The sequence below is a fragment of the Rhagoletis pomonella genome, unplaced genomic scaffold, assembly GCF_013731165.1.
Source record: "Rhagoletis pomonella isolate Grant_MI unplaced genomic scaffold, Rhpom_1.0 Rhpom_scaffold_00004, whole genome shotgun sequence".
In the NCBI taxonomy this organism is placed as follows: Eukaryota; Metazoa; Arthropoda; class Insecta; order Diptera; family Tephritidae; genus Rhagoletis; species Rhagoletis pomonella.
In genome coordinates, this window is record NW_023458558.1 from 48,950,623 (window position 1) to 48,968,567 (window position 17,945).

Below are 17,945 nucleotides of genomic sequence, written 5' to 3' on the forward strand. Positions count from 1 at the left end.
AAAATGTGGCATACATACATACATACGTTTTTCAAGTCTCTAATAAACAGGGACCGAGAACAAAAGTCATGATCGAAACTAAATGTCGTTATCGTAGTGTGTTCATAAGAACGCTTCAAAACCAAAACAAAACTGTGTACAAAACTGTCGAGAACATCCTCAATGGGAAAAATGTAAAAAAAATGCGAACAATACTTTCGGGAAAATTTCTAAGATAGCAAAATGGGAACAAAAGTCTGCGGAACGTTTTGGGAGAGAATTGAACGCGAAAAAAAGTATAAGGAACTTTCTCGATGAACAGAAGCGAGAACGCATTTTTTTACATAGGGGTCAATAGTTTGAAATATTCGAATATTAAAATTAATCAAAAAGAACTGTAAGATAATTATGCGAATTAAGGCAACGAAAGACTTAAGACGCGAATTTTTCTTTAAATGGAATAAAATAATAATAAACGATGAGAAAATTGCAAGGATCAAGATTTCCTCTGGCTTAGAATTAACAATCGTGGTTCTCGCTGAAATGATTATTCATCCCAACACGCAGACGCCAGTCGCATTCTTAACGTTAACTTCTCAAAACTTTTGTTTTAGGTGTGTTCTCTAGCAGAACGTTCCCCAGACTTTTGCCTTTGTTGTTATTTGGTCCTCCCTAAAAAGGTTCTCGATAATTTCGTTCTCATTCTGTTCTTCTTGAGAACGTTCCCGAGAGTTGTTTGTTTTCGCATTTTGTTCTTTACGGGAGCGTTCCCGAAACTTTGGTTCTAATTTAAACGGCTCTCAATACTTTTTTTTTGCAGTTTGGCTCTTTTGTAGGAACGTTCTTGACATTACATTTTATTTTCATGCGAAACTAAACCAAATTGGAGCGCGTTCTCGGTGCCTGCTAATAAATCATTTCATTTTGCAACTTTCCGAAGTGTAAATTTTTTATTACAAAAACAAACAAAAAATTCTCTCACTTTCAGGTTATGTGATCACTTGGAACTTCAAGAAGATCAATGTCTACCGGCCGGATGTTGAGTGTACCAACGGCATAATACACGTCATCGACTATCCCATGCTGGAGGAGCGGGATGTCGTCGTCAACGGAGGTAGCTATCCGTTAGACACTAACTTGTGCATTCTCTTCACAAATACCCTCATGATAGCAATAGCGCAATTTCTTTTCTTAAATAATTAATTATGTGTATAAACTAAATTACAAAAGCAAAAAAAAAACACAAAAGCAGAAAAAACAACTCATTTCAAATGAAAACAAAAAAACGAATGCAAAACATTCAGCAAGTGAACATACATTCACATCCAAATCAAAAATTCATAGCCAGCAAAATGACCATCACACATCCGATCACCATATTTGCCTGCCACATACATATGTACATATGTACATACATACATAAATGCATATGTAATGTAACATAGAGATCACCAATCGCCCGACACATCATTAAGCATACGCATTGATAATAAGCAGAAAAATAAATAAAAATAAAAATAAAACAATCAAATTTCGCAACTGCCGATCGACCATTCATTCAACAATGCGCGCACCGCACCGTTCAACAACTTTGAATGCAAACTCCCATTCACCCACGGCTGATCTTGTAATTGAGAAGAGAACCAAATTTAAATCCAAAAAACGAAATTCACATGTATGTAAATAACTTGTGACCAAAGAAGAATTGCATTAATAGTGGTGTTTGCGTATTGGCGCCTAGTTAATGCGAACGTCATTTACAACAAATCATGCATATGCATACCATATACTACATATTTAACGATACGCATTAAGTTTGTTTGTATGTATAAAAATTGGTATTATCCTTATGCTATACTTTGCTCTTATTCCTTTTTTATTTTATTTTTTATTTTATTTTTTCTATTTTAAGTTTACACCTTAGTAGTTTTTATGTATTTAATTGCCCTTATTATCCATCTGTCTACGTTTACTGTTACAGCACAGAATGCCTATAAGTATGCAATGCCTTCTGTGCTAAGCGTTATCACTGTAAAATAGCAATGAATGATAATTATTGACTTGTATGTGCTAAATAGCTAAAGTTAAAATGTGTACGAATTTGTATTTTGTAATTTTGTATATTTGCTACTTTTGTTACTCAGTTTAAGGCATACAAGTGTTTATTTTTTCATGGTACTTTTTAGTCACATACTTACGTACATACATACATAAGTAATAATGTATGTATAATTACTTTTAGTTTGAATTGGTTTCTTTAAAATAAAATTCAAAGAAAAAATTAAAAAAAAAAATCGTAGTTTTCTATTTGAATCTTATATTAGTTTTTAATTAATTAATTAGTTTTCATATCAGTGGTTATTTATTTGTTACAATTTTCATTTAACAAACCAGCTGAACATCTATAAGATTCTTAAGAAGTATCAAATCGCATCTGAAAGTGAGTAAAAAAGCAATATTTTTTCAAAAGAACTGTTAAAACATTTTCAAAAAACTATCTACAGCTTAAATGTATTCGATGTGCTTTTGAATAAGAGTATAGTAGGCTGCATGTTTTCTTCATTCTAATGCCGGATTTCCAGTGTGTATTAAATGAAACAATTTTAATGCAAAACAAAGAGCTTTAACAAATTCCCTTTAGCATTGCGCCAATAAAAATGGTCACCAACAGCTCTATTCCCATGTCAATGCCAAAACCAATCACAAGGCTATTGAAGGGATGCCATATTTCAATCGATTCAATCGACGATCGATTAATCTAGTCCTTCTGATTCGATGTTAGAAAAACTCCAAAAAATTTCATGAAAATTTTGCAATCCTTATTTATCCCATTAAAAAAAAAAATTATTATGCTGTTTTGTAGCCCATTGGATTGTAAAGTGCATGTTTAAATATGCTAGGCGATTCTTTTTCACATCTTTCAAATTTTGCATACGTTATATGAAGAAATTTAGCAAAAGAAATTTACAAAAATCAGTTATACAAAAATTCTAAGGGCTACAGTACTCCATACTAAAATTTTTTCTAAAAATAGTTATTAAAAAAAATTTAATATCTCCATTTTTTCAAAAAAAAAAAAATATGTACGTATGCTTTTTAATATGTTAATACGGTTAATTTTTAAGTAAAACATAACATACTTTTAAAAATTTTTTTTTATTTCGATCTGCATTTAAAACTCTTAGGTGGTCATAAATCGGAATAGAGCTGTTAGGTCGCTTTCAGAATTCGGCATGGAATAATGGAAACTACACTAGCTTCCCACTTTTTCATTCTTACGCGAGTCCGATATTCGTGATAAGGCAAAGGTACCCCAAGTCCATATCCAAAGGATAATACATACACCATATTATCGTAAGCATGAAAGCCGTATGTATGTTGTATTAGGTATGCTAAACTTTTATAATTTTTCATATCGCATTTTTCATATAGGAAAAATTAAGGCAACCATAATCATACATACATACCTAGATATTTCGATATTCATTTTCATCATTTGATGTGCATTATGTATAGTCATATATGCATTGATAAAATATATAAATTAAAATACTTGTATACATATGTATAAAAACTCAACTGCCGAAATCCATAGACAATTTTAGTCAAAAATTGGCTAAGATTTGCTTTAAAAAAAAGTAGCCACACGAAAAATTGCGCTGAGGTATTGACTCATCTACATCATTGCCATTTTCATACATATATACATACATACATGTATTTAAGTAAATTAAAAAAAAATCGAAGTTGACATAAAGTTCAATATTTCAGAAAAAACAGCCATAGACAAATATTTTAGGTATTTTATTTAAAAAATAAAAAATAAAAGTCTCAAACAATGACCCAGACGAGAAATTTTGTTTAAGAAATTTAATACTAAAACACCTTCCTAGCTCCTCAATCAGCTGAGTCGAAGTATCCAAACAATTTTGATGCGTCTCAATTTGCGTTAAAGTATAAAGAGCTGTACTTTTAAAAGCTCATTCAGATAATTTTCCTTGAATACCAGAAAGCCCAACGAAGTTTAATATGCCTTCTGCACACCACCTTTTTGTAAGGTTAAGTCCTCTTTGGACGATTTCGCAGATAGTCCCGGCTCTCTGCCACACCACGGGAATGTAGGCGGGTGCTAGACTGTCTCTCATAATAAGTATTGAAAAGAGTTGAAGTACGAGCCTTCCGTCCTGCTTCAACAACACCGAACAGATGCCATCTACGCTGGGGACCTTGTACCGTTCGAAATAATCCAGCACCCATCGTACTGTGTGATGGTACATCAGGCATTTAGTCAGCCTTCAGTCCGCTGAAGACAGTCTGAACGCACAGAACACCGCATCACTCGGGGTGGGAATGGCATCCGGAAAGTGGGCCGATAGCAGGGCGCGTGCTGCTACGCTTAGCCTTTTAAATCTCCTTATTGCATTTTGTTAGACTGTCTGAGTACTCACCGCAGGCAGTTTCCTGTGCGCTTTGGAACCTAAATATCTATTCTCGTTATTGTTTCCTTGATAACTCAGCTCTTATTTTTAAATTGAATCAAACAATCATATTTAAAGATATAGATATCTTATAAACAAATGACATAATGATTTACCTACACACACACACCTACATATTTACATGCATACAGTATAATGCACACTCATTGTAAAAACTCGCCCTGCCTGTATATTTGTTGAGTGAAACATAATTTAAAAATGTATCGTAAAACGGTAGTTGTTAGTGACTAACTAATTTGCTAGTAGTAACAAAACATAAGCATACTTGCAATAACGCCTAACAAAACATTTGTATGTAGTTTACCAACACGCCAACCAGCATACATTACTACGTACTAAATACAATATATATATTTTTAGTGTCACACATCATGCAATGAAAAGTTTATCAACTACATAAAATAACAACAACAAAACAAATAACAAAAAATACCAATGATAGTTATGACATACATACATACATAAATATTAAAAAAGAGCAAAAACAAAAAAGACCTCTTTATTATCGCCCTACAACCATACCAAACGATCAATAATGAACGATACTATGCCGTATATACCTTACTTATATATTTATAGGTTAGGCATTAAACCTAGCAACCTTCAACTACTACACTACATACAGACATTATGTAGGCAAAGCGCAGATCTAGATATGTACATATCTGCATTGATGTGTGTTGACCATAATTCTCAGATCACATTCCGATACTGTTCAACATTGTTATTGATTACGTTAACGACTACGATTTTGAATTCTTCTAACTATTTACTACCACTACTACCATTATTGTATGGTATTTTAGTGAAATTTTAATTACAGTTTGTTCAAGTACATTATACTATTTAATAAGTGAAAAGATATATATATACGTATATATATATATATAAATAAACCAAGCGAAAATGATTGAAATTTGAATTCAAAAAGTAATTAGTTTAGCATGAAACTAAAACAAAAAATATAAAAATAAAACAAATATAAAATTTTTAGCTAAATAGATTGAAAACTAATATAATCATGCATATTTAAGTAGCTAACAAAAATTTAATAAAATTAATTATAAACAAAATAAGTATTCACATACATGCATCATACTACGTGGTGAAATTTCAAGTTGGTGTGCATTAAAATTTGCTGTAGACTAAACTATTTTGGGCTAATTAAAGTGTAAAATGGTGTATGGTAAGCTTGCCTTGTAAATGTAACATTTATGAAAGATAAATTAACTCATTATTAATTAAATTCACACACACACACACACTAGCATTCTTAAGTAAACTTTATATAAAACAGAAAAGTAAATGCAGCCCAAGGACAAAGAATTCCCATCCCCAATTGCAATATAAATGCATTATAATTTAATAAAAACTTTTAAGTCTGGTAAAATTTAATTATATAGCCATATTAGGGGTATTCAGGCTACAGAAAATCTCGATCCGGGGATCTGTAAATATCGAAAGTTCGAGATAATAAAAACGAAAATTTGACGTCACTAGTGGAGGAGCTATCGACATTTATCTTGTGTCCTTATGAACTAAACTTACAATGAAAATTTATGAACGAAGCGACGATAAAAAAGACAACACCAACGGGAATCGGCCGGAATCATGCAAACGGAACCTAAAACAATCAGCCTTGAAAATAGATTTAAAGCTTATCAGCTTATCTAACATATTTGATAGCTTTGTACGTTCTGAAAGCCGTTAGGCCCTCAATATAGGTATTAGCGTGGTTTATAACTCAATAGCTGGGATAACCTAAAAATCAAAGTCTACCAGAGTATTGAGGAGATTAGATTTGCGCTTAATTACCTTTTTGTTACCCAAAAAGGTTTTAATAAATCATCAAAAAAGTCTGAAACGTTCAAATAACCATTCGAAGCAGGACTCAATGAACATTTAAAGTTGATTTGAAAAAATGAGTCATAAAACACTTCTAATATTTACTTTTTGAAGACATCTAGCAAGTTTTTCAGCATCCCGTCTTAGAAGTAAAGCTCCGAAAGGTAAATCTTTATTTATGACCCGTGTTTATAAGGATCTTTGATTCCGGTTATTTTTAATTAAAATTGTTTAAGTATTTAGATACTGATATAATCACCTTCCAAGTAGGGACAAGAATTTCGATACGATACGTTACCATATCGATACTTTTGGCATACGGTGCCGATATTTTCTACTCGACAGTATTTTTTGGAATCGAATACCAGAACCCTAGTATTGTACCGAATGCCATAAACTCACATTACAAAGAAAATGTGATTAACAATTCTTCCCGATATAATTGTACTATATTTGAGATTGGATGTGGCGTGATTTGAACCCGCGGCCTCGGTGCTTTAAGTCAACACCTCAATCTCTACGTGTAATAGTAATAATAGATTGGCGCTTACACAATATATTAGTATTCGGCCGAGCTTCTCCTCCGATTTGTCGTGTGCGCATTGATTCTGTGCCACAAAGGGAGTCCCTATAGTTTTACGTCGACTCAAATGACGATTGTATTTTTATGAGAAGCTGTTTTTCTTGGCAGAAATACACTCGGTGGTTTGCGCACATCTAACCAATACACCACAGCGGCCTACATACGAGACCTATATTCAGATGATTGTTTTTGGTTTTTGGCATCGATATTTGGAATATCGAGCCTTTTTATTCCGAGTATTAAAGGGTATTTTTAAAGCTTTGCTTTAAATGAGTACCATATTGATACAAGATGACTATAATTTGAGAAACTAAAATCCCATTTTTTTAATTTTTATTGGTGCGCTCGAAATTCATTCTAAAGAATGAAGAAAGGAATATATATACATATGTATATCTGCATAGGGAATACTGTGTAAAAATCTTAAACGCCAATATTAATCACTTTTAAATTATATGGCTTTTAAATTAAGGAGTGCGCGTGAACATGTTAAATGACTTTGTATGGTGCCACGGGGCGTATACGTTACATACGCAACTACGGGTATATGAGCATGAGTGGTTATTTCCATGATACAAAAAGAAGGTAGTTTCATTTCAACATTTTTGACAAAAAATAAGTTTTTGAAGTTTCATAAATTGTACAAAATTATGAGCTACCTTGCCACATTGATATCAATGAAACAATACATCAGAGGGTTTAATGTTGTGCGTTGGAAATGTTCGGTTATTTGTAAAATGATTTTTTGGTGGGGAGCGGAAATGGAAGGTGCGTGTCACCAAAAACCTACTAGAAAGAGAACAGTATAAACTTTAATATAATTCACCCTTCGCCTCCCTGCCCCTTCTACAGACACTCGGGCCCATTTCAAAATGGGGTAAAATTAGCATTTTCGCAAAGAAAAATTAAACTCGTGTTAGGCCATCAGCAGTGGGTACTCTTTTAAATTTTTGTAGCCTTCGGCCGCGCTAGGGAAAATAACCTCATCAGTCCAACTCTGGTTACGCCATCCACAGTATATTTGGGCAAAATTGACCTCCAAATTTACAAAAAAAAAAGTGCATATTTTAAACCGAAACCTTTGTTTTAACTTAAAGCTTAGTCATTGTACAAATTAGGGATGTTGCGAATGTGGAATTTTAGACATCCGCGGATGCGATTGCGTATGTGAATATCTAAAAGCTAACAACCGCGGATGCGGATGTCAAGTATTTTTAAGAAACAATTAGAATATAGCATAATGGCGAGATCGTTGTTTAAACAGCGCTTACAAAGCCAAACCAGATGTGTCAGGTTTTTCTAAAGCTTTTTAAAAATAGTTCTCCATTGTCATTCCTTTGGCTGTTTCAGAATTTGGGGAATCTGTAACTTCATCAGCGTTTTTCGATTTAAGTTTTTGTAGTTCATTTTTAATACTTTCTTCTGCGACTGGTTTGAACAATTTAGCGAGCTAAATAGGTGGATATGGAAAATAAATAATTGTTTTCCTGGAATGAAAATTTTGAACAAAATTCTGTTTTCAAAGTCGTGGCTGTTAGCGGAATCGGATAAGAACACTGTTATTTTTTTAAAAAGCACCCCGTTTTTTAAAAACATTTGAATCTCAGATACGTACGTAATTCTTATCTTATTAAAGGTCAGACCTAAAGTCTTTTAATTATTTGAGCATCGCTCCTCTTTTTAGCCAGACGTTGATCATTTCTGCTGGAAATCCCTATTGAAGGACAGTATATATCCATCCGAAAAAATATTGCCCGACAAGTAAACAAAATTACGGTTTTTTAATTTTTTGCTAAAAATAAATTCCCCAAAGAGCCCCATTTGAAATTATTGAAACGAATATATGTAACATCAAATGCAAATCACGAAAATTTGGTTAAGAATTACAGTGCACAGCTTCTTTTTTTGTGTCTAGTAGTTTTTTTTAAATTGGTCCAAAAAAATAATATTAAAGAAAGAAACCAATACAGGTATTGAAAGAAGAGAAAACAAAAAATATTGTCAAAGGTCAAGTAGAAGTTGGAACTTGCATGACTGCCCATTGATTGCTCAGTTATATAGCGCGAAGAAATAATAAGTTTAAATACATTTTTGTCTAAATTGATAAATATGAACAGTTTTGTTACACAAATACTCCCACGACCACAGGCAAAAATATTGGCTACAATTTGTCATTTTGTTTGCCATATATACGTTTTATCGGGGCACTTGCACAACATTCGTATTCGCAAAAGCTCCGCATTGATTGATTGCGAATGCGAAAGCGAATGCGAATGTTAAAATAAAAAGCGGAAGCTCCGCAGTTGCAAATGCGAATGCGAATATTCGCAACAACCCTGGTACAAATATCCGAACCGTAACTAAACTGTCTTACTTATGCCATTTTCTAAAAACAAAAACTTTCTAAAATGTAACTACAGTAGTTTTCATCTTATGTGGATAATTCTTGTCACAAATACCTGGTTTCTTGCTTATATTTATTTATGCATATATATTTTTGAGCAGCGCCACACCTTAACAGAAAATTCCGAGAATCCAAAATTGGTACTGCTTACAAGTTGCATGGCATCATTTTAACTCGATCTCCACCCTCTTCCACGGATAACGGTACATCGGTTAGAGGTTTAAAAATATTTTGTGTCATCAATTTGTCATCAAACTGCATTAAATCGTATTACGTACTCTATCCTCTATCCAAAAAACTTTATTTTCGAACGTTTGCACAGGTGTATCAAATTCCTTCAGTTTGAAAACGCGCAAGACTTTTTAATGTTTTCATACAACTTCACTAACTTAAAATTTTTTTTTTTTACTTTTTCAAGAAACAAATATTTTTCTGCTAGTGAATCTGGTAGCATGGTTTTAATGAAATGTCATAAACTTATTAAAAGTCAAGTGATCGGCAACAACAACGAATGTCAATAAATGAAACTACCTTCTATTTTTGTATCATGGTTATTTCTACTTTATAACCGACTTCCAAAAAAGGAGGAGGTTAACAGTTCGTCTGAATATTTTTTTTTTATAAGGCACAGTCTGTAGTTAGCCTAAGGCCAGCTTTGTACGACATGCTATGATTCCTGTTATTAGTACGTAGTTAGAATACCTCTAACATTTGGTAGATATTTGAATTTGAGAATTTTTCATTAGTTAAATATTAAACTTTTTGCCTTTAAATTTAGCCTTGCCTCAGAGAGTAACATTATAAAGCGTGAAACCAGTTAAGAATGTATTACAAAGAATTGGTATTCTTGCACACTTTTCATGATTTGATTTTGAGATTGCAAACAAAAATGTAATAAATAAATCAAAAGGATGTATAAAAGATGCTAATAAATAACAAAAAATAAAAAAAAAAATAAAAATTAAAAAATAATATAATAAAGACAACAACATAAAATGTAGCTAACTAATGCAAGTGATGCCTAAGCTAGCTTTTATGACATTTAACCAATCACATCTCACATGGTGCAAGAGTAAAACAAAACAAAGTCAGTATATGGGCTAGTTATAGTAGTAACTAAACTCAGACATTGAATGGACATAAAATAAAATAAAAGTAAGCATTAAATAATAACTACAATGTATTTTATTGACAAGTAATTCACAAAAATCTGTAAATGTATACAAACTTATTGCTATAGTCAGTAGTTACACGTTAAAAAAAAAAACAAAAAAAAACCATCTTATCACATTCAAATATAACCAAACACTCTCCCGCCCCGTATAAGAAAAGAAAACATCTGTATACAACAAAACCGTAGAGAGCGAGGTTCACATAGAATACACAGGATACACATAGACACCTGCATAAATAGCAGTTCAGGACTTGTAGACGTATGTACAAACATACATTTCAAATAGCTGTGAATGTTCAAAGGTACATACAGACATATGCAAAGGATGCATGTAAGTATGTATATGTATGTAAGTAGGTGTATGTATGTTAAGAGTTTAGAGTGCACGTAGAACTGCATACATATACACATTTGTATATATGTGTGTGTAGTAGATACGTATTTACTATGTAGCACCGGCAAGTGCCCACTAGTTACTACACATAAAAATCGATCCATTTGTGACTATAATAACAAATTAACGTGTAACTAGTGCCTTACTAAAGTTTAACTAAATACCTTAACCTTAACCTTACTGTAATGAAACTTTAATTTAATTACAAAAAAAAAAAACAAATGATAATAGTTTATCAAAAAAAAAATTAAATAAAATGCCTAACACTCTGTAGTGAAGCCAGCTTACAAATTACAAAACAAGACAAAAATTCAAAAACAAACCAAAAATTTAAAAATCAAAAAAAAATGTATTGGGCATGTCAAGTGCTTCTTCGAAAAAAAAAAATTTAATTACTAAAGTACATTTACATAGAGAAAATCTATATACTTATATACACACATACATACATACATACATAAACGCATATTAAATAAGAGAGCATATTTAAATAAAAAAAATATTAAATTAATTATATTTTATTAGTCTACTTAGATAAGCAATAAAAGCTTTCATAAAGACAAAAAACAAGGTAAAACAGAATCACAAATTACATAATTTATTGAAGAGGAATAAAAGAAGAAAAAATACTGAGACAACAACAATAACGTACAATAAACATTACGGTGGTCATTAAAATATCAACTTCTAAATTTTGTATGGGACATCCCCTTTATTTTGTTCTACATTCAAAATCGAGACATTTACGAAATTTTCAAAATTTTAAGTAAATTTTTAGTGGTAGCTAACAGCGCATGAAAAATTTTAGTTTTAGTTTTTTCAATCGCAAAAATTCTACAATATATATATTGACTTTAAATCTGATAAGTTTTATTTTGAATTTAAATGTGATAGGTTTCAAACCTATTCACATAAATTCATACACTCGCTGAGTTATAGCTGGTAAGAGTCAACATTTTGTCGAATTTTTGGAAAAAAAATAAACTTTTCAAACCTTGGCAGCGACGCCAAATTTTTTAGTTTGAAATTTTCGTGGATGCCTTTATTTTGTACGCAGAACAAAAAAAAAACCAATGCGCCTTGATTTTGATATTTTTAAGGACCACCCTAATGTATGTATGTACATGCATATGTATGTGTATAGTACCTAAGATAGACTGGGACTATCCTTTTCCGAAATAATAAAGTTTGCAATTTCCCATTCAAGTTTGAAAGTTTACGTCCAGACGATTTTCGTCGTTGACACGTCTCAAAAATTTAACTAATTTCATACCAGTTTAACGTCATTTAAAATTTATTTTAGCGAGCTATCCATCTTTTGAGAAAATATTATATTTGGTTTAATTGGGGTCAGTTCAGGTAAGGTGGCAACCCCTCGATTTTGATTGTCCATTATAGATTAATTCCTGGAACCATAGCATTAATTCTTGGTCATCCGCGTGAAGTTATATGTATATAAGAAGTTCTACTTTCTCGGATTTAATAATAATTTTTGAATTTGGTTTCTTGAGAATTTTAATTTTCCGGCAGATTAAATAAGCAAAGCTTGCTAATATTTAAAAAAAAAACTTTCGAATCAGTTAAGATTTAGCAGTTTCTTCCCACTGTACGGATGAACGATCAGCATACCTGCCAGAATTGGAAAAAAAATTGCAAACACTGCAAAAACCCGGCACTCTTAAGATGAAGGTTATGGAGAGTTCCCAAAAGAATACACCTTCTCCAACTTGGCTGTACAGTTTCGACGCATCCGTGAAAATGTCTATTGTACCGCTAATCCAAAATACAAATTGTGTTTTTCGCAATCCAGTCATACATAAGGATATGTTTAAATGCATATGTATGTACATACATACATACATACGTATGTACATATATACATGCCAATGTATAGGCAAATGTTGTTGTTATTATAATATATACTAGCAAAACTAAAACTTATATGCAAAAAAAATGTACGTAAACATTATGCAGTCAGTGTAGAACGCCTCCGCTTCCTTCCGAAAGCAGATAATAAGCAAGAAGATGATGAATTTGGTACATACATACAAGCATATATACATATAAGCACATACACACGCTAAGCATATACATACATATAACAAACATATACACACATACGTTCGTATTAAGTAAATGCATATATTTATTGAGTGACATATTTAAATGTTTCTGGAAAATAAAAATACTTGAAAACAGAACGAAACACTGCATAGTATATGTATAGGTAAAAGATTAAAATGCAAATATTGCAAAAAAAAAAACATATACAAAAACTTTTACTGATTTGCTGCTTCATTATAACATTATTACCTGCAAAATATCTCTTTTTTAAATTTATGTTCGAATTGAAATTTAACTAGCACGAAAGTGCAAAAAAGGTAAAAACAACAACAACAACAACAAATGATTTGTGTACACGCTTGTGAAATGACTAAAAGTGAATAAATAAATAAATGAATTTATAAATTCTCCAATTGTGTGGCTTTTTATTGAATTGGGATTATAAATCTTCCGCAGAATATTTCCCCCGAATACCACAAAAACCGCTTCATCAAATGAACACATCGATCACGCGTTCGCATTAAAGATTTACAAGTGTGATTTAAGATTTGCCTCCTTATTAGCATTTCAATGAACCATCTTCCAGAGTGGGTCGAAACTAAAAATGTTCCCGACCGCCTCTCTTCTTCCAAATATGCGTAAATTTTTCGAACCAAGTTAAAAAGATCTTTCTTAGAACTTAGTCAGTACAATAGCTTGGTTTTGGTGCTTATGTCCAGGACATTTGAGAGCGTTACTGTAAATAATTTCATGCTACTCTTAGACAGTTCAAGGGCAGGCATGACGAGACATTTGTGTCATATTTGCTCGTTGCGCTGAGGCATTGATGTTAAATCTGAAAATAGCAATATCATAAGCGTACACTAGTGACATTGAGCCCGATTCCGAACTCCAGAATTTACTGGTTTTACAGGATTTAGAGGATAAGCTGTTTTCGCTTTTAATAAACCTTATGTCACGTGGCGTACGGGAACAGCTTTTCTGTAAAACCTGCAAATCCTGGAGAACGGGAACGGGATAATTCGTTCGCGAGTCAAGAGTTATGTCCGTCGATTCCGAAAGCATGGGCATTGTCGAAGATCGCATTCATAACGAAGGGAGGCAGAGCCTCAGATCTTCAAAAGAATACTGGACACATTCATTGGGCAAATGATGGATCCTCTGGATCTATCTGACTGCCAACACGCCTACTCTAAAGGCAAATCTATGGAAACCGCACTCCACAAAATTGTTTCCGATATTGAAAAATCCTTAGCATACAAGGAGCTACCACTAGGTATCTTTCTAGACATAGAAGGAGCCTTTGACAATGTCCTTCTAGAAGCGATCACAGCATCTTTGCTCCAGATCGGAATGGATCGATCCCTGGTGGACTTTGTTCATCTTCTCTTCAATCGGAGAACTACCTATTCGGAGATGGGTGGAGCCACATCACACGATATACGACAATTGGCACTCCTCAAGGAGGAGTACTCTCACCATTTCTCTGGAATCTGATGGTAAACACTGTACTCATGCGCCTACAGGGCACTGGTTGCAATGCTATTGCATATGCCAATGATCTTGCCCTAACTGCAACTGGTAAATATCTACAAATCCTGGGAGAACTGTTGCAGAACGCATTGAGTATCGTGGAAACATGGCCTAGAGAATGTGGACTGAACGATAACCAGGCAAAAACAGTTACGGTTCTCTTTCCACGGAAATTAAAAATCCCCCTATTTCAACTAGCTAGATTAAACGGCGTAGCGCTGTCGCTCTCCAATGAAGTGAAATATTTGGGCGTCTCCTGGATAGGAAACTGACCTGGCAACGCAACGTAGAGCAGAGGGCCAAAAAGGCCATTACCGTCTACTGCACCTGTAAAACGGTTATAGGCAAGAAATGGGGTATCAAACCCCACATAGTTCACTGTATTTACACAGCAGTGGTACTTCCTATATTGTTCTACGGAGTCACAGTCTGATGGACATCACTGGGCAAATCGTCCACTTAGCGTGCTAACCACAGGAGCGTTGCCATCCACAACCACCAAAAGCCATGAAAACATTTCTAAACTTTCTGCACGTAGACCTCTTTGGGAAGCTACAGGCGAGCTGCAATGCGGCAAGAATAAATGCATTATCAAAATGGAAAGACACCAGATTCGGCCACACTAACATTCTAACCAACTAGCCCGACACGTTTAGGTCTCCAGATTATACAACACCACCGATGGAGCTCGAGAAAAAGTTCTCCACTGACATTCCTTGGAGGAAGGACTGAGAGAACGACTCGGTTTGTGGCCTCCAAGATAACTACACAGCCAACTACATGGATGGCTCCAAACTAAATCTAAGATTAGGGAATGGGATACACTCTGGCTTATCGAATTTTCTCTTAACCTGCCTCCAGTAACTATAAACTCCGATAGCCAAGCTGGTATCAAGTCACTGGATTGCTGCAAGACCTCTTACATTAGTATTTGTACATAAAAACCATATATGTAATACTCCTATATTGGCAGCAAAACTAGTACCATGACTAGTACCATCCGAAAACATTACAGTACAGATATATCAATAAACACGTACGAATGAAAAGGAACACATACGTTTATAAATAAACCCTGCAAAAATCGCCACTACTCCATGCATGCGTGTAAAGAGTACTCCAAAATTAACCACAATTCATATAAAAACTATGGTCCAATTAACATTGCGATGTCCTAGGGCAGGACCATATACTCCACTTCTGCATTACATCAGAGTAGCACCAAACTACTCCAACGTATTAACAATGGCATTGTTGTTATATTTTTTCGTTTGTACACAATTTTGTTCTTCACTTCACAGATGCTTTTTCGAAATTAATAAAAACCAAAAACAAAAATTAAAAACTACATGTTGCCTCTGACAGCATTCGAACCCGAACATGCTGGGAGCTAACAACTAACATCGAGCATCTCTACACGTTCAGCTACAGCCAGACATGCAAATGCGCTTTCAAATGCTTAACTTGAATCACATTTCGTTAAAACACGAGTAGTGATCGGGTAACAAACAATAAGCTGGCGCAGAGACACGAGTTGGTCCGCTACGTCATGTAAGTACTCCAATATACCACAAATAGGGTGTAGGACACTGTTAAATACAGTAAGTCATCAACTCGATTTAGATTTAGTTTGGGTCCCTGGTCATAGCAACATTCCCGAAAACGAGGCTGCAGATGAGTTAGCCAGAGAGGGTTCCACATTGGTGTCGATCGAGGACCGGATATCACCCCCAATTGGAACCTTATATAAAGACATATGTATTTCTCCACAATCTCCGGAAATAGGATCAAAAATGGCGCACCGTGGCAGGCTGCCGTATATCCAAACGATTGTGGCCTGCGTACAGCCCTGAGAGAACACACAGCTAAGGAAACCCAGATCTGACGTTGCTAGGCTTGTTGCGACTCTTACTGGACATTGGCCGATTGGTACCCACGCGAGAAGGCTGGGAATCGCCTACAACGACTTCTGTAGAAGCTGCAGAGATGAGAACGAGCAGGAAACAGTAGAACACCTGCTTTGCAAATGTGCAGCTCTAATGAGGAGCAGAAATACCATGCTAGGAGCATATGAGTTCACATCGTTACGAGGGCTATCTGATGTAAGTCTCCACAACATACTCAACTTCATCAACCACGCCGGCTGGTTCTAACATACTCATTCGAGGTATATGGTATCAAAATGGCACTTAGCTGCTACTTGGGCGTAATAGTTTTCCGCCACCATTCTAACCTAACCTAACCACAAATAGGCTACATGGTCCAACGATTTTTGCAGGGAACATGTACACAACACATACACAAAAAAGGTCCTCACGTACACAATACATTGACAAAAATTGTACTGGACTGTCTATCTTTCATTTCGGAATGCTTACACACAGCGTTGCCATAAATCAAGATTTATCTTGAAAATGAAGATTTTTTGGGCTGTTTTTTATTAAAAATCTTTAAAAGGAGATTTTTTAAAAAGCAAAATTTTACACTGAAAATATCTTCAAAATGAAGATTTTGTGTATGATGTAATATATTTAATGTTTAAGTTAAAATTGTTAACTTATTTATATTATCCTTGCTAAATCATTGTAAGCAGCAAATTAAGGAAGAAGAATTTTTCTTCTTTCTGAAATACGAAATCCCCTACAATATTATCTGCTTTCGCACAGTAAAACATATACTATAGTGCAGAGCTAGAGAGTGACGGAAAAAATATTCGCTCGAATTGATAAACTCCTCGTTTTTTGAAGACGGTCAAAACTTGCGAAATGTCGCGTCCCTATTTATATATATACATAGGTTAACTGTGCTAAAAATATTGTGATGATACGAGACAATATTTATTTTAAGTTTAAGTTGTTATAAAAAGGACTTTATAACTTAAAATTGGTAATTTTTTCAACCAACATAATAAGGGCTACTTACAGCCCTAAAGACAATTCTAAATTTTGTGTTTCTTTTTAGGTTTTTTAAATGAAGATTTTTTGGGATCGAAACGATTCTTTTTAGCTTTAAAATCTTATTTTGAAGATTTGTTTGGAAAAAATTAACATTTTAAGGGGACATTCTCTGGCAACACTGATTATACATTGAGAAGTTAGCTTAAGGCCCGTCCACATAGAACTTTCGCTTTGGCTTTGGCGTTGGCGTTGGTTTGACAGAACGCACGTTAAAAGTATGCTTGCTACAATGAACGCTTCGAAGCGAATGCTTGGGCCATTAAATTAACGTATTAAAGACAGATAAATTAATATTTCAGATCAATAATTGCATTAAAAACGATATTTCTTGCCCGAACTTGATTAAAAAGGAAAAATATTTCACATAATTTTATTTATTTGCAACAGCTGACGAGCGACGCATGCGAAAAGTTGAGAGTTGGCCATCTTTTTGCTTTGCGTGGCCGTGAGCGTTGTCGAATTTTGTAAACCAGGCGACTTTTCAGCTGGAAAAATGTTTGCCAACAGCAATTT

General features: G+C 33.9%; 1 protein-coding gene across 4 annotated transcripts in view; it reads left to right on the forward strand.

The window, feature by feature from the left end:
* LOC118737711 (fasciclin-1) overlaps positions 1 to 1,642 on the forward strand; it is a 53,368-nt gene extending 51,726 nt beyond the window's left edge. For all 4 annotated transcript variants that reach the window (XM_036468412.1, XM_036468414.1, XM_036468413.1 and 1 more), the window contains one exon: positions 968 to 1,642. In XM_036468412.1, coding sequence (XP_036324305.1) covers positions 968 to 1,182 — 215 coding nt within the window. In that variant the 3' untranslated portion in view covers positions 1,183 to 1,642. The remainder of the gene's footprint in view (positions 1 to 967) is intronic.
* Positions 1,643 to 17,945: the final 16,303 nt, after the last annotated feature.